Source organism: Athene cunicularia (genome assembly GCF_003259725.1).
Source record: "Athene cunicularia isolate RWA chromosome 19 unlocalized genomic scaffold, athCun1 chr19_part1, whole genome shotgun sequence".
In the NCBI taxonomy this organism is placed as follows: domain Eukaryota; kingdom Metazoa; phylum Chordata; class Aves; order Strigiformes; family Strigidae; genus Athene; species Athene cunicularia.
In genome coordinates this window covers 3,361,213-3,379,623 of record NW_020799124.1, presented here as the reverse complement: position 1 = coordinate 3,379,623, position 18,411 = coordinate 3,361,213, and the positions used below count along the sequence as shown (strand labels likewise).

At 37.1% G+C, this 18,411-nt stretch overlaps 1 protein-coding gene across 1 annotated transcript; it reads right to left on the bottom strand.

Moving 5' to 3' along the window:
- Positions 1-95: 95 nt before the first annotated feature.
- On the bottom strand, positions 96-13,018 carry RNFT1 (ring finger protein, transmembrane 1). Its single transcript, XM_026861452.1, has 8 exons — positions 11,690-13,018; positions 11,290-11,366; positions 10,567-10,667; positions 9,785-9,938; positions 8,035-8,193; positions 7,155-7,220; positions 6,237-6,338; positions 96-6,048 (listed from the first exon to the last, which is right to left on the bottom strand). The coding sequence occupies exons 1-8, from the start codon at positions 12,063-12,065 to the stop codon at positions 5,914-5,916; spliced, it is 1,170 nt and encodes a 389-aa protein (XP_026717253.1). The 5' UTR covers positions 12,066-13,018; the 3' UTR covers positions 96-5,913.
- Positions 13,019-18,411: the final 5,393 nt, after the last annotated feature.

Genomic DNA, 18,411 nt, shown 5'->3' with positions numbered 1-18,411 from the left:
GTCAGAAGGATTCATCAGTATCTCGTTGATACTAATAAAGAACCAAGAAAAAAGATGGTTACGATCGGAGCAAAAATAATTTTTTTTTTTTTTCCTCCTGATAAGCCTTTTGTTGGAAAATTTTTTTAATTTAGTTTTATGAACAAAATCAAGTTACCTTACAGTGACCCTAACTGTACTGGCAGATTGCCTTTTTTCCTTTGGTAATATGGCCACTGGTGACATGTTGTGAAACTGAAATCAAAGTGCTCCTGCGTGTTTGTATTATGCATATTTGCAAATACTCAACACTTCAAGCAGTGCCTGTCCGTGCCACTTGTTAACATAGGTTTCCTAACATGTTTACTGAGGATAAAGGAACTTGGTTTAATTTTTTTTTTTTTTTTTTTTTTTTTTTTTTTTTTTTTTTTTTTTTTGAGGCAGATCTCTCTTGGTCCTAGTTACAGCTAACGGTTGCTTTTTGGTTGGCTGGATGTATTGTCCAGTAGAATTGGTTTAATATGGCTGGCAAGAATGGCAAGAGTTGTTTGTCTGAGTTCACTGATTAATTACAGATACAATTCATTGGGTTTAAAAGTAAATTTCATGTACTGTCAATGTTTCATCCCATAGATTTGAGTTTAATTCCCTACCATAACTGTGAAACTTTTGGAGTGTGACTCAGACAGCAAGCACACACTATGCAATATGGTTTATCCTGTATTTATTTGTAAAAATATCAGACATAGATCCTCTATATATATATAATAGTGTCAAAATTACTAGTCGTGAACTAAGGGGAGTGGAGTTCTAGCTCCTGTCTGGCTATTTCAGATAAGTGCAGAATGCATTGAATATTGGAGAGCTTAACAAGTGCTTTCTTTTGTTCATTTAAAAATGTCTTAAATTTTTCATTAGAGTATAGAATCTTATTTTTTTTATTTTGTACAAGCTGCGCTTTTTTAATTATAATCACTGAAAAATTCACTATAATTTGATTTTATAGGATTTTTGTAGCATTACAAAAATATAGTAAAACTGAGGTTAATACCTGTTGTGGCTAACCATATAAAAGTATTAAATCTTAAACTTGAACAAAAGTCATATTTTTTTTTACCAGATGTTAAATAGGGGAATATTTTGTTCCGCAGGTCATTATCACAAAAGGTTTATAGGTCAGCTGTGTTACCAGCAGATTTTCTTTTCCCATTTGATGCAGAAACTATTCTGGTATAAGATATTCAGAATTTCATCATTTTTCTCTGTGGGAGTGATGCATACATTTGATGCCATTCGTGTACTAAATTGTAATTTTGGGAATGCTGGAATAATTCCTACCAAGACTGTCTTAATTGTGCCATCTGACATTTGAATGTCATCCTGGTATTAGCTCATAATAAAAGATAAAAATAAATGAGTCAATTGTTCTTTTCAATATCCCTTTTTTTTTTGCCTTGCTATCTAAAAGCTGAACTGCTGGAGAACATTTAATATTTGAGTCCACTCTTAACTATACATTGGATGTTTACTTTGGGTCTATTCTCTTTTTAATATTAACTCCCAACCTGCTCTCGCTGTTAATCAGAAAGTGCATCAAACATTGAGGGAGACTGCTCTTGTTCTTAGGACAGATGCTTGGGTTTTGATGATTTTTTGTTTGTTTTGGGTTTGTTTTTTTTTAAATCTGTCTCTACAGCAGGGCAGTTGCTGTTTCATTTTCCCAGTTTAGAGGGAAATCCTTTACCCTCAGGGGTACAGAAGAAGTTATTAAGAAGGTGGCAAACTACTTAACGATTCTTCCTGCAGATCCTTGATGGTATACTGTATGCAGTTCCTGCGTATGAACTCCTACAGATTGTTCTCTTCTAGATTAACGGGGCTTTGTAGCCATCTTCAAGAAACAAACTTGAGCTGCCTTAGTAGAAATAAAGGTAATCCCTATTCTGTTTTCATCTTTCAGTTTCCTGGAACTAAATATACTCAACTGCTGAATAGGATGGATGTGAATAGCAATTAAATGCAAATTAAATATATGCTAATCCAAGCGATTTTTTTTTTTTTTTTTTAAATCAAAAGTAGGTAGGCCCCAAGTGTAACTGGATCTAAATCATTGTCTTTCATGACAGCTTGGAAGGGAGAGGGGGGCAGGAGGAATTCCACTTAGAATTTAAAGGACCTGACGTGTTAGTTCTGATCGGTCTGGCTTACCAAGGGGCTGGTAACCTTCCCCTAGGTTCTTGGGCTCTTAAAAAGTGGCTACTGATTGCCCTCTCATCCTCTTCTCTGTTCTGTCTCCTGCAGAGTCAGCCATGTGCTGGGTGCCTGGGTGTGTGGAGAGCAGGGCAGCTACCCTGGCCTCGGTGGGCTTGAGGAGGAAGAGCTGCACTGGAACAGCAGGGTGCCAGCAAGCGGATCAGAGAGGATCTCATTCACGGATGTAAGTTACTCACTTTCTTTCCTCTCTGTAGCTGAGAATGACTTGTTTCATTTATGAAGTGTAAATCTAAACTGGTTGAGCGAAATCTCTTTTTAGTTCTTCGGGGTTTTTTTAATAAAATGTGTTTGGATAAGATGACTGGGTTTGAATAATTTTCACCGGGTCTTAAAGGAAAAAAAATTCATCAACAGAGTATAAAAGTCAGATTGTTCCCTAGTCCTGTCTCTGACCAACAACCACCCTTATCCTAGTAAGATGTTGTTACTGCTGTGTAGTAGACAAAGATCAGCAACAATCCAGCGTTGACTTAAAGCACTGACACCATGTTTTGTTGTGCTCTGTAAAACAGTTGTGGTGAACTTTACAGGCCAGATGACACTGTGGAGTTCTTGTGTTGATTTTTTTTTTTTTTTTCTTAACCACAAGTGTAATACTTCTAAATCAGTTTCATATTTCTTAGTAATAACACTCGCCTTGCATATGGTCCTTGATGCCTTAATTCCTCAATTTACAGTATCTGTCTCAGATACTGAACTACCTCTTGAGGTAAGTAGTTTATAAATACTGATGTCCTATACCAAAAGAATATTTAGGTCAGGCTGATTTCTTTCAAATTTTCCTGCATATTTTGAATGTATATGTGTAAAGCAGCGTGTTCCTTGATCTGTAACTGCCTTCCTAGTTCATCTTAGGTCTGACAGTGCAAGGTGTTGGTCCTGACAGACCACTTCAGCTTTGCGCTGTCCTAGAATCATCAATTCTGTGATGAAACAGGAAGCTTACCTCTCACTGTTCCCTGCCACATAAGCAATGGGGCTATTTACTCATCTGGGGAATAAGGCAATAAGAAAGCATAGTTGTATCTCAGATCCTTTCCCTTAGTCAGCAAGGTAGTGGCTCTGCTTTCGACACAACTGTTTCTATCAAGCTGGTGCATCTCAGAATTCCCAGTTAGCATTCCAGGAATGGACTAGGTGATTTAGACCTATTGTTCTAAAAAGATATTTGAAAGTCCATCACAGAATACTGGAATTGTGATGAATGACCGCCCATTACTGGTAGGCAAAGGATTTAATCAGTATTCAAGTATTGGGAAGTGCATTTCCTTGCTCTAACATCATGTCCAAGTCTAATGAATTATAGTTTGTATTTTCTCAGAGAGGATTTGTGAATTAAAAAGTGATTAAGTGGTTGGTATTAGCATTTCAGGAAAAGCTAATCCAGGATAACTTACAATTTTTATTTTGCCCAGTGTTTTAGAAAGGGTTGGGTATTGCATCTGCACTTATAAAGTGTATTGGGCTTAGTCACACATTCTACTCTCAGAAGCAAAGCTTTTTTAAAGGTGCTATTTGTTGACTAAATGAAATACAGTGTTTACACAATACTTTATGAAGAAAAAACCCCTTAAAACACACTTTAGCTAAACTGTATGTTGATGATTAAATTTGGAAGTCTAAATATGATTGTGTAACCAAGTGAGCTGCCAAAGTCTCTGTGGGCCCATCAGAGATTCAGAATCCAGCCTTAAGTTCCCCCTACTCTTTTTTTGTCCCTTGACTGATTCAGTTCTTATCCATCTCTCAAGAGGAGTTCTGCTGCAGCAGCAGTCTGAATATCAGCATCGATGAAATTTAAATAACAGACAGTTCTGATCTTGTAGGAACTTCAGCTGCAAGCTAAGGCATAGCTAGATCTCCCTGAGGAAACAAAGAGCAGTTTGTTCTGACAGTACTGGAGGTACAGGCACAAGCCCGTTACGGCGCAGCTCTGGCTGTGGCCAAGTTCCAAGTCTTCCCTGCCACCCTCAGGACTGCTCTGACCCCTTTTAGCTGCACATTCTCCAAACTAAGTACCTCATCTGCTGGGAGAGGCTTCCACGAGAACCAGGCTCTTCTACTCCCCTAAGTTTCCACTTACAGATTTAGAAGCTTTTGCCTGTTTTCTTTAATCTGGAGTCTTTCCCCAGTCACTCAGATAGCATGGTGGAACAATCATCATAGGGCACATTTACTCTGAACTGCAGTCAACTTCAAACAAAAATACAGTTAGCAAATATGCAGCATGCTATAGCAAAAGCAAGCTTGAACATAAAATGATACCTCTTAGCTTGAATCTTCCATCGCGTTACATTTTTTTCAGAATACTAAATTCTACTAGTATTAGACTTCTAGCTGTACCTTTAAGGGCACTCTCCCATCATGCCCTGTCAGCCCTATAAATCTGGCTGTGTCAGCTGCAACTTCCCAGTACTCAGTCACTGCCTGGCCATTTGAGTTGCTACAGCATTCATCAAGTAAGTGTTTAACTTTAAAATTCTGCTTTTCTCCAAACTTAGAAGTTTCCTAAAGTTATTCAATTAAGACAAGCTCAAGTTAATGGCAACTCAATTTAACTTTGCTGTAACAGAATCATTTGAGTGGGTTTTTCTCAGTCTTATCTGAATAGCAAGGTGAAAAAAGACAAGCAGGGAAAAAAGTGAGATTATACATAAGTAAACGCGCTAATTAGCATGAAGACTAGTCATGAATAAATTGTATCATTTGGAAGGTTTTTGTTTTTCAGTGATGTCAACAGGTAAAGTATACCTAGCAGTGAGCTGTTATGTGCTTACATGTAAGTTAATACTGAAGCAGTAATGAATCTTGTTTCTTTATTCAACATGCACCAAACAAATAGATTTAAATGCATTTATTCTCTCTGATTTTTATGCATACTACAAATTGCAAATAGAGTATAAAATAGATTCTCCCCTGTAAGAAAAATCTGGTTCCTGTTATGACAAAAATATAGTATTAAAGATTTGTTTTAAAAATACCAACTTTAAAAAATGCTAAGTAAAAAACTAGTATCAGTGGTTGGTTTATATATTAAGCCAAAGATCCATTAGAAGTCTACAAGAACCTAAAGGGGAAACGTCTTATTCTTGGGGTTTATCTCCAGGTACAGTGAGAATAGTTGCTGTTACAGGTGTGTGAATAAAAGTTCATTTCTCTCATCTACTGGGCAGGCATTAAGGGATCCTTAATGCCAAGTGTGATAAGTAGCTCTAATTCTCACTGTAGTCCAGAGTGTAAAGTTTGCTCACAATATTAATAAAATTGGTAGGTTGACCTTTTGGGTTGAGTGATGTTAGGAGGATAAATACAATTTAGTACATTCTGGAACTCTACTTAAAACTTTTAAATAAAATCTTGAATTAAGAAGCTGCTGGAAGAAGTAATGCAGCATTTTTCAAGGACTTGATTGCTTCCTGCGTGAATCACAAGAGACACAATGCTGGCTTTCCTGCATTCTTTCTGAAAACTTACTTTTCTATACTTAAGAAGGTCAAGTTAACATTTTCTGCACTGTTTTAAATACTGGAACATTTCATAGAGGCATGATAATCGAGAATTTGGAAACTCGTTCCTTGTGCCACCTACAATTTAATCTGCAGTAAACTGAAAAACTTCAGCTTGAACAAACAAACTGTAAGACAAGTTGTTTGACACGCTTTAGAAAATCTGTAGATGCATAGATGTAGCTCCATCCTTCCACTTGTTAACATGGTCTGAAATAACAGTTCTGCAGAGTGGACACGTTTTTTCTCTATTAAACCATAAAGAGATGCATTCTTCACAAAATGTGTGCTGTAATGAAAAGAATGAGAACTTAGAGCTTCTAAGCTCTTCCATTTATAAGACGGTATATTATTTGCATAGCCTGATTTCTAAAAATAATCAGAAGACATACACTCACTAATCTATGTTGTTTTGTTTACCAGTTGTTTAAAATAGTCTTAAATTTGCAAAAAAATAATTATGTTTATGTGTATTACCTGACAGATAAGCAGAATAGGCTTCTGAAATTCAGCTTGGCAGATTGAACAAATATCATCTGATTCGGAACACTGTCTCTTGCTAGCTGTCACCCCGTAGTGCTGTAAAACAAGGTATTTTCAGCAAATATTAGTTTCTAGGGGAGAGGGAAAGCCAAAACAAAACACAGAAATACCAGGACAGAAAGGAATTGGGAATAAGGGCTGCCACGTCAGGAAAACTATCCAATCCCTAATGCAACAAAATGTTGTTTTTTATAGTTGTCTTGGGGCCTAAAGCTTACGTGCTCCTACTTGGCATGCTGTCTAGTTAGTATCTTCCCCTGATCACAGTTACTGGAAGAATCTGTGGCAATTTTTATTTTAACAGTAACCTCGGAGTAAAACACTGCGTTAAGTTCCAATTCGATCAAGACAGCACTTAGAAAATGTGAAGTGCTTTGTTATTCTTTTAGTTTAATAACACTGTGCTCCAAATGTTCTACGCATTTTAGTGCATGAATAGCACGCTCTAACCAACACCTCTTACTACAGAGGATGATTATCCAAAAACTTACAATCCTAACAGAAGTTACTTGCATGTCAGTTATTTTGGCAAGCTTCAGTTCTCACTGTATTTCATCATAAAGCTCTGCCTGCATCCAATCAATATTTATTCCAGTTAAAAAGTAGGAAGCAGGACAAAAAGGGAATGTTATTTCATGCAGAATAGATTCTCTGGGGTTTTTTGTTGTCTAGATGACAATGTAATCACATAGTCAAGGAATTCAGAGTGTAAAATGGGATAACAAGTATCCAGGGTTTACTTTAAAAATTCAGTTGTCTGTTGCTGGAATACAAAGTAATACAAGAATGAGGCATTTAAAAAATTAATGTAAACTGGGCTTATTGTTTTCTGTAAGAGAATTCAGTACTCACTGGTCGCGTGCAAAATATCCGTAAGACCTGCCTGAAGTTTCTCAACTGCCCAAAAAAGCTCAAAATCTGAAATGGGAAAAGAAAATCTGAGTTTTTTCTTAGTATTTTTCTCTGTGAACTAAAAAGCTTCCAAGATTTTGTGCAGATTCCAACACTAGAATTCGCACTGCTAGTTTCAGGAACATAAAGCAAAGCTATAGTTCAGACTGACCCTAGTTTAGCTGCTTAATATGTAACCAAAACAAGAATTTATCCTGAATTTTCCCCAGTTGGTGTCTGTTCTTTAAAAGAAATACTGTGTTGAGGTTCTGAAATTAAGCACCCCAGTGCGAATCTATCAGCATTATTATCATATATGCAGTAGTCTTTAGGCTTGTAATTAAGATACCATCATATTATAAAGTATTTTCTATATTCAGAACCAAACCTGTACTGAGTCTGGTTACATCTGGGGCAGATTTGGTGAAGTAGACAGCCACTGTGAACACTTATCTTTAATTGGTTTAGCATCACACACTCCAGCAGAGAGGAAATCTAGTTTCCTGGAAAATGCTGATTCTTTTAGCCATAAACCTTTCTTTTTGCAAGCTCTTTCCTGTTATCAGTATCTGATAACAGTCTGATCAGTGTCTGATGTGAGGGGAGCTATAGTAAGTATTCCTTGATATGCAACCCCAATCCATTCCCGGAACAGGTGCAGGAAAAAGCGGATTTAGTGTCTTGAGCCAGTTCTTCTATCAGTTTTGGAAGGCTGTATCAGTTAAACTGAATCACCAACTTGCAACTCAGTTCAAACCCAGGGGAACTTTCAGAAATGTGTCAGTTTGTGTGTCTCTAATCCTCCAGTGATAAGTTTGAGAAGAATATATGGCTTACATACTTTTAGGATGAAGTAGAGAAGGCCCAGCAATATCCCAAGGGTCCATCCCAGTACACTGTCCAGCTCCCCATTGCCAATAAGATAACGGAACCAAACTGGTATGGGGACAAACATACGGTAATACTGGCAGAGTTCTTCTAACAGCATGTACCAGTAGCCCTAAGCAAGACATGCAAAGGAATCGCTCAAGATTCAAAACACAAAGGATTTTTAAAATATAGAGAAAAGATGCAAAATAACAACAGTGTATAACTTCCTCTCATAATATCTTGAAACAACTAAATATGAAGCATGAAAAAGAATGAAGACCAGACGATGAGTCTCACCACAAGTAACAATAACACAAGTGATTGCTGTACTGCAGAAAATCAAATGAATAGGCTAAAATCAGATGGCTTTGTCAGATGCCTACCTGCTTAATAAATAATGCTATCAGACTTCATTTCATAAGCATTAAAAAAGAAAAGTTACATGAAAAGGAAAATAAGACAAATTTGGACACGTAGATCAGCTTGTCATTAACAGAGTTGTGTCCTGCATTCAGGATTAAATAACAAGAGCAAGGCCCATTCTTTTATTAACAGACATAAATTACAAACTGTTTTCCTGTGAACATTATTTCATGCCTTATCTTGTGACAATCAACTCCTTTATAGGATGGGGTGATAAGAAAATTGGGAGATCAGGAAAGAAGCACAGGGTAGCTGGACTGAAGAGGTAAACAGATTTCAGTTACACCCTAAAAAATGACTTAACAACTATAAAGCACACGTGTCCTGCACAGAGCACTCTGTGTGCGTGCCTGTAACAGATACTTAGCTAGCTTACTTTATTTCCTTAAGTTTGTCTTTATGTTTATAACAGGGAAGAAGTATTCTTTCTAAAATACACACTGGATAATGCCTCTATTAACCAAATTCCTTTTTTAATTTAGCCACAGTTTAGGTCATAGTTGGTGTAATGCAATTTTCAGTAACTGTTTTTTGGATGTTATGAAAACAGATATCTTGACTGTGAATTTGTTCTGGTACATTTTAAGAGATAAACCCTACCAAAACACCCTGTTCAAATGCTAACACATATGAATTGTACTTCTTTTGGTGTTGTTTTTTTTTGAACCAATACTAGTATTTGCTATTTTGACATAAAATTTAATTGGTTTTGCCTGTCTCACCTCAGGAAGCAGATAAAAATAAATACCCCACCAACCAGTGTAGGCTTCGGTGAAAATTACTAAACTTTAATGGTTTGGGGAATTAAGCTATGAATCGAATTCACCGATCTGACACAAACATTGCTTAAATTTATAAACTAAAATTCTGAATTATTTATTGGAGACAGACAAAACAGCTGTTTGCATCCACAGATCTTAAAATCTTCCCATGTCAGTTACTGTTGAGCATGTAAAAAATTGACTGTGCTTCAGCTGCTCCCCACTAACCGCCTCTATGCACATTGTTACACTGCAGCAAATAAAAGGTTTCTTCGTCTCCCCCCCACTTAGAGACAGAAATAAACCCATTTATCCGATGACATAATAGCAATTGTTTCAGATCAGACTGTAAACCTTCCTTAGAACCAAGCAGAGAAGAACATGAAATCCTGAGGGTTTTCTTGCCCACAGTGTAGTGCTGGATTATATACTGACTTTTAATTAAAAAGACTTATCTCTGGGTAGAATTTAACACTTAGCTAATTTTACTGTTAAAGAAACTTTGTAAGGAAGCAAAAATACAGTTTGTTTCCTTACCTTGGATTTAAAGGACATCATAAAAGAAGGCACCAAGAGAATAAAGCACTTGAAGCCCATGAAGAGGAATTTCAGAATAAAGTCTGTGACTCCCACAATCCACAGTACCTCCCAGAAGTTCATAAAATCCACAGTAGGGTTTAAGAAGATTAAGCTACAAAAAGAAGTATCAGAAGTTACTGGGGCGCCCTGTGTAGAGGAAAGCATAACCAGAGATTATCCCGACAGGCTTAATTTAAAAAGGAAACCTGGTTTTACATAGAGGAAAAATATTTGCTAAGAAAATGAACTCTTTATTGTAAATTGATAATTGATGATCTGACCACCTTTCCATTTTTGAATCTTCTTTCTTGTATCTTCATCACGACCCCTATTCTCTAGAGATGGGCTTGCCTTCTCATTTTGGCAATACAGCCTTTGACTGATTTACAGCCAAGACTGTAGCTACAGAATGGTAAGAGGGATAAAAAAATAACTTGGAGCCATAAACTCCACAGAGCTCCAGAATGCCATATTCAGTACTCCAAAGGCAAGGAGCCAGGGTCAAAGCTAGGAATCAAATCCAGGTACATGCCACCGAGTATGGGGTCTAATCTTGCAAATTCTAACATTCTGTTTTTAAGGACAGCACCTGTTCAGGTTGGCAGAAAAGGAGGAATGAAGATTAAACTGAAGGAGAAACCAATGCCACAATTAAAGAAAAACAGCAGCAGCCTAGATAAAATGTTCCCAGTTAATATTTGAGTAATTTATGATGTGAGTAGAGATGTTCCTCTACTTACCTGTAATACAGTGATTGAGAATGAAAGGTGTAATACAGGAGGAGAGATGATCCAGTTAGGTATACTAGTAACCAAGCACATTGCAACTTGGAGCACCGTTCCTGTAAGATAGTTGTAAAGATATATTACAGTCCTTATCTCAGTATCAGTGTCTTAAATATATCTCTAAAGCACCAAGTCTCTTATATCTGAACAGAGTTTTTACTAGAGGACTTTATCTTTGTGGTTTTAGGCCAAATAAAATAGAACAACTCAGTGGAAAGGTAAAGCGGTAATTTTTATGTTTCAACACAACTATTTCTATGTGCATCAAGGTTTTTTTCTAAAAAGATAACCAAAACCCACCCCACTCTGAAGAAACAACAGATTTTTCCTTTGGGAGTGAACAGAGACAGCTGAAAGTTTAAGCTGTCAACTGTTATTTGATTCCACAAATACAGTTAAGAAGTTCTTCCATAAATTCCAAAAAGCTTTTATCAGTTGAAGTGGTTTTAATATTCAAAGTCAGAGAGGGGAAAAAACCTCTTTTTGAATTTTGAAAACCTTATTTATCTGAGAAGCTCTACACTGTACAGAAGCATTAAGACTATTTCCATCTTGAAACCTTGACCCCTAGTATTATTAGGTAAATAAAACAGTATCTCCATTTGCATTTCTTTCAAAAATTGATGGATAAAGGTCTTGGTTAACTTACAGAATTTTGTTATGTATGGTGATACTTACTCTTAGAAAAACCTGATTTACTATGCTTTTGTTTGCATACATATAAGTTGTTAGCAGCCCAATTCCAAGAGAAATGCCTAGTAGGAAAAAAGGGTCAGTTATACACAAGAAAATAAAAAACTTTACTGAACTGGATTAAAAACCAGCCACTTCTAATATGTCTTTGTAATTACAATTAATAGCTCAGACTATCAAGCCAGAATAATTTAGCACATTGTACATATGCCAGCAAAGGAAACAGAAGCCACTGAAATGTAGTTTAGTGTATCTCTCTTTCTGATGAATAAAGCAAATAAAAATAAAGCTAAAAATAAATTGAATTATATTTCAGGCATGGTTATTAGTCTGTCTCTTTGGGGGAAGGGTCTGTTCCCTCAGACCTTATTTTGTTATACTCTACCAATTATATGCTGCATGATCAATTTGACACACAGAATCAAGATATACGGCAGACTTTTGTGCAGCCACTGGAGGAGGTATCTGAGCTCCGAGAGGGAGGTGCCGCTGTGTTCCTCCGAGTCTGGAGTGGAATCATTGAGCCCCACCGCTTCGCTGTGGGCTTGTCCGTGTGAGTGACTTTGGGAACCCGGCCTCGAGTGCCGGGAACTCGCGTTGTCTCTGGCTTCTCCCACAGCAGAGTTCAGCTGTATGCGAACATCCCCGCTGTGATGGCACGAGCTCTCCCCTGACAACCTCGCTGCGTGGGCGCTCGGAGAAGATGAGGAGTCATCACCACTCCCTTGGATGTTGTGGAGATGACTGCAGTTTGGTTGCATGGTGGGTTTTTTTTCTGGTCCAGATTCTTGCTATTTTGTCTCCTAGAGTGGGATATAAAAAGTCACAGTTGAAGGAAGAGCTAACTAGGGGAAAAAAAATAATCCCAAAACCCAACGCAAAAATACAGTATTGTTCTGAGTGGTTGCCTGCATGAAGTAAAGATTCTTTCGAGAGATACTGTGTCTCTGCTCTGAAAGCTGGCATGCTGGGTTTGCATCCCATCTCCAAGGAGCAGCTTTCCATGTGCCATATTAAATGACTTCCTTTCACGCACGTTCAGATTTTCTAGCCTGCGGAACCTGGCTGCCTCAGTAAAACCTAAAGTTGCTTCAGTGCAAATCAGAACAGCAAAAGCTGCTGAATAGGAGACCAGCAGTAGCTTGTACAGAAGAGATATGAGCAGTGCTGCATAATTTCACAAAAATAGTAACAGTAGTAGGCCAGAGGAGCAAACAATGATGGGAAGGAAGCAAAGGGTACATTTACATGCGTCCATGAAATGGTAAGCACTTGTTCAGAGACAAGTCTAGTCAAAAACCAGGGCATGCTCAAAATTGAGGGCCATTATGAGATTAATGAGATTATCCTGTCTGGGTAAGTAAGCAGAACCAGGTTAGTCCATTTTGTAAGAAGCGTTTAAAAAAGCCTGGACCATATGGTCTAGGTGAAAAAAGACGTGCAGCCAACAAGCAGTAATCTAACAGTGAGATCACCCAAAGGAGGTTTTATGTCTTTCTACTGTCTTCCAGGGCAGTTTTTAACTTTTGTGTGAGTCTTTACCTTACTCCAAGTGCATTAAATCTACTTCTCTGGATTGGTGTAATAGGAAAGTAGTGATTTTGGAGAATGGTTTGAAGCTGGATTCGACACACTCGTCACTATCAAGTTATATTACTGAAACATTGGAAATTTTATTATAATCCTTTTTCATTCATTCAAACTCTTCCAGATTCCTCTTTGAAATATTTTTCCAAAGCTTAGCGTATATACACAGCTAGTTTCATCGGGGATACAAAAAGGTTAGAGCAAAGTTGGTTTTGTACTGCAAGAAGTTAACATATTTGCACAAACCTAGAATTATTTAGCCTTTAAAATGGAGACTAGATTACATTAGAAGAGTTTAAACATTGCAAAGATCTCCAATTCTGTCCCTTAGAGTGGTGATTTTATGATTTATATAATTAGAGCTGTCTCTTATACACATCTGTGCTCCCCCTTGCTTTTTGTTTAACGCCTCAATTAAAATTAATCTGGGAAGGCAATAATAAGGAAAGAAATTAAGAAATCTGTATAAATATATATATATATATGGACCGCGATATCATCTCGGTGGTGATTAGTGCTCACCGCGGGGAAGTCCTGCTGCCTGGAAATTGGCTTTGCCTCCTAGGAAACCTGAGGAAAATGCTGCCCTGGTTAATGCTGCCGTAGCTCTTGGGAGAAGCTTGAAATGAAATAGATCCAGGGTTTTCTTTCAAAATATGCTCTTGAATAAATTAGTTTGCATCCAGAAATGGCATCTGTTTTCCTTGGCTCAGCTATTTTTCTGGAAGTGTTTAGGTATGCTGCTCACACTGGAACCGGTGCCTAATAGCTGAGCAGTTTTGAAAATCTGTCCTGTGTTGTTTAGAATTAAAGCAGAATTTAATTCAAAATTTTAAAGAGAAATGCTGTGGGGTCAGTAACCCTGGCAGAGGGAAAAGACGGGCACTTGGCAGGTCTCATGAGGTGAAAAATTAAGTATTTAGAAGAGCTAAGTGGCTTGGTGTTTAGTAACGCATACCATCTAACAATAAACCTTCTCTTTTATACTTGAGGAAGAAGTTGAAAACACTGGACACATCTCTGTTGAAGGTAGGTTTGAAGGAGGCATCTTCAGCAGTTTGATCTACTTTTATGATGGTTTTGGACCCTAGCTAGAATTTTCTTGAGTGGTAATTTCAGGCCTCATATGCTCTGTATTTCACTTGGGCTGTGGCTGGTGTGATGGAAGAAATTTGAGCTAGTTACTACAGATATGTTACTACAGTATGTTTAACAAACTCACAAGTCTCCTGTTCCTGTAGGCCCTCTAAATTCAGAAGACCTTCTAATTTATATGGTGCTGCCTAATTATCACCATACCGCTCAGTAACAGCACCAACGCAGATTTCAGATGCTCGGCTGGAAGCGCTCTAAGAATTATATGGCTATATCCCCATCCTTCCAAGGATAACACAAAACTGTTGTGTTTGACTTATGCTATGCCATATTGTTCATTCTCTTACTCCTTGCTCAGTTAGTCATTCACATAGTGTTTGGCTTATGAAGGACAATGTGAAAAGTCTTCATTTGATTCTCAAATCAGGAAAAGCAATTATAAATCTTTTATTTTTTAAATAGTATCTTATGGTTGGCAATTATGCATGCCTTCTGTACGTTGCTGGGAAGTGTATAAATATAAAAGCCTCATTCAGCTGTTTCTTTTTTGTAATTATAAAATGCATTAAATTACAAATGTAGTTTTAAATCAAAGTTGTTCTCAAACTGTTTCGCATTGTTACATGCGCTGGAAATATGAAATTAATTCACAGCAGCTTATTAATCGATAATGTTTGCTCATTGCAGGTCACTTGCTGGTTTGTCTCCAGTTCACAGCTCATTAGAAGGTATGTAACTCCTCAGTGGTGTTGTTAAATAACAGGTAATTTTCATGGTGCTATTAATGACCTCTGGATTTAGTAACTCTGGCACAAGAAAGATTTCAGAGATCATTAACATAAAATTGGAAGTCTTTTCCCATGGGTATTGCACTCGTTAGGTCACGTAATACCTAGTGATAAATTTACCAATCTGTATTTTGGATTCTTCCCCTAAGAGGCCCATAAATTTCCCACAGACAGCAGAATCAGTGTCCAGGCATGTTTTCAGGTGTATATATACACTCAGATATAAGTATTCCAGACTTTCTCATCCTCCTAGGTGTAGGTGGTACCTCCTTAGTTGATGCTATCAGCAGGTTTCATCACCGTAGACCTGCTTTTCCTGTGGTTGTTAAATGCACGAGACAATATTGGACCAAACACCGGTCCTCGTGGAACTCTGCCGGTGATGCCCTGGCAGTGCAATACTTACCTTTTTAAGAGTTGCTCTGTACTAAAAGTTGCTGAGAACTAGTTCTATGCACAGAAATATTAAAATATTTTGTATCCTAGTCCAATTCCTGAAGGAGCTCTGCAGAAGTCTTCCCGTGTGGTGCAGATTAGGGGTTTACAATCTTCAATTTTTGTTCCTCCTAATAAACTGTAATGTCACTATTTTTCATCAGAAGGTGTGGAAGAACTAGTCCTTTAAGATTATGTGTACAGCATACATCTTTACTGAAATTTAAAGGAACTGATCTCAGATACACGGAAAGGAATTGTAGTTAATGATATGATAAAAACTGTTTTCTTCCAAGAGTCTGTAAAATAGCAGAATGTCCTGAATATTCAAAGGCTTGATTGGTTGTCTTCGTTCTACACAGAATGTTACTTGAGTATGGAAGACTTTTGCAAAATTAAGAGGGTTTAGTTTAAACTGTTTGAAGGATTTGAAAGTCTTGCCAAGAGGCTCAAGTGACCTTTAAAATTTGAATGCTTCCTGAACTTTGAATGCTCAATCTTTTTAAATCTAGCTCCTGCAATTATACAACCTTAACTTCAGTTTGGTTTTCGAGCACAAGAAAACGGCTCCTGTGCTCCCATATTTAAGGCACTGAAGAATAGAGGCCAGTTTTGAAAACTCACCACTGCAGCGATGGCAGAGGAGCCTGAATTTCACTGTTGAAGTCTGATCATGTAAGCTTTGTCAAGCAGAACTCGCAAAGAAATTGAACCAGATATTTTTATAATGCGATGACATCATCTTGTTCCCTGAGGTTTCCAGAAATCTTACGAGCTCTCTGTGTACAGCAGCGTGCTCATTTCTGTTAAGTCATTCTAAACTGAGAGTAAATCCACTGAAATAGTGTCATATAATTGTTTTAAAACTGGTGAATTAGATCCCAGAGTCTCGGGTTTTGCATATAGATAGAGCCTTGAATTAAAATTAGCAGAGCCACAAAGGGCAGTTGTAATTTTTGCTCACTGCACAGGAGGGTGCTCAGCCTCTGTCTTTATCTGCAAGAAAGAGCGATTCCCATGGTCATTAGAATGAAGTGGGAAAGCTGTTTTCTGAACTGGTCTTGCAGTGACATTGAGGGATCTCTTAAGTGCAATCACTCAAAAAATATTCAGCTGTTAAAGAATTTTAGAAGGTGTGTGTTAATTGCTGTTGTAAGACCATTACAAAGGTATTTAGGTCAGAAGATGTACTGTAATGATCATCCACTGTGTGACACCTTGGTATTCTCTAATGGGTCTGCTTAAAGGTGCCAGAATTTTCAATACAATCTTTGAAGTTTTTCACAATTATTTTTTTTTTTTACCAATCTAATGTGTTAATGTGGAGGTGTGAATTGTTCTATTGAATAATGACTTCTCACGTAAGTAAAAACCTACCCTGAGTGGATCTATGAGGAAGGTTTGCTGATTTATATTCCATCTGCATTACCTGCTTATAGTTATATCCTTAATTATACTTTATTTTCCTTGGTAAATATTAGTATCTTCCAGGTTAAAAAAAAATCAAATGAACATTCTAACAACTCATAAAATGGAAATGTTTAAAAGTTATATTGGTTTATTAATTTAGGTTAGTTTGTGTTTTATAGTGGGAAGGGGTTTTACTGGGGGGGCTTCTGTGACACATTGTCGATAGGAGCGAACGCTGGTTTGCCGAGGCTGGTTCTGTTGGTACCTCAGGCTGAGGCATTGCTTCCTCCGAGTACTCATGTAACTGCTCTGTCCATGCTCTCATTGAGGGGCAGCTTTTAACTCACAGAAGAAGAAAACTCTACTTTCTTTGCAATTATTAAGGTTCTCTGCCATAAAAAGTTTTATTTGACCGACTATAACATGAACAAATGGTGAGATAAAGAATCTTCTGGCGTTAGTTACCACTGCATGTATAAAAAACATTTTTCTTTTATGAGTGGCTGAAAATTGACCCACTTTCTGTTTACCTTTTTAGAGATCAGTTAAACAGAGGTCTTAGATGTTGTTATCTAGTCAGATTTTAGTAAGTGTGTTAACACATTCTGACTCAGAACAATTTGTTAAACCTCTGTCTTGTACAAAGTCAAAAATATTCTGGCCCTCTGAGTGCATATCTATTGTAGCTGCAAAGGAAAACCAATTGTTTTTAAAAAAGCTTTACCACTGTAGACAGATTTCCAGATATTTCCTTTCAGAACTTTTAGAATAAATACAAACACATGAATGGAGTAGGCAAAATCTTGTTTGTCGTGTTGAACGGGATTTGTCCCATTAACGTCAGCACATAAATATTTGCTTCACTTCAGTCAATATTTACCTCGCTGGTCAATAAAACTTGTTTTGCACTTCACGAAGTTAATATTTACTTACTGTTTTTAGTTTGGTGACAATATATAAAATTCTCTATTTCTAACAATAATGGATGGCTTTTTTTGCTTCTTTTCTAACAAAAAAGATTCTGTATTAACAGATGTGTGTTAGTTTAAGAAGTCTTATCCACAAATAAGACCATGTTCATCACGTAATAAGATTATCCAGATTATGCCTATAACATTTTACAAGTACAGAAAGGATAACTTAAAAAAAAAGGGGGTGGTGGTGGTGTAAAATGACTAAATATATTACCAAATTTTAAAATAATTGCGTAAGACTGTAAAATAGGAATTCCATATCAGTTGGGTTTTGTGCTTGTTTTGTGCCCGTCAAGTTCTCCGATGAAGGAAAATGTGCCGTTATTCATTAAATGATGGTTTGGAATTTTGTTTTTCAACGTTCCTTGTGTAAGATAAAACAATTAGACTGAAGGATGACCTCAGAAACAACATGTAGATTTTTGGCTCATAGAAATGTTATCGTGAGTTAAATTTGGATAAATCCCCGATATGTCTTAAGGAAATGCTTGTCATCTAGATCCAGTGCATAATTTCTTGCATATCCCAGCTTCCCATGAAAGAACCACAGGACCCTACTGCAGGTTCTGAATTTTGTGATGTGGTTTCTTTGGGCTTTGTTTGTTTGGGCTTTTTAGTGTTGACATTTTGAAAATTTGTACTTTTCAAATATGTTAGAAGAAGAAATGGGAAAAAAAAAGTCATCTGTGGTAGTTTGCCTTTGCATGATGCTATTGCTTTCATCTTTGCTTCTCCTCAGGTTTTGAATTTACCTTGAGAAGTGTTTTTGAAAATTTTCATCTGATAGTAGGTGAGCACTGCCTGGATCCATACTTCAG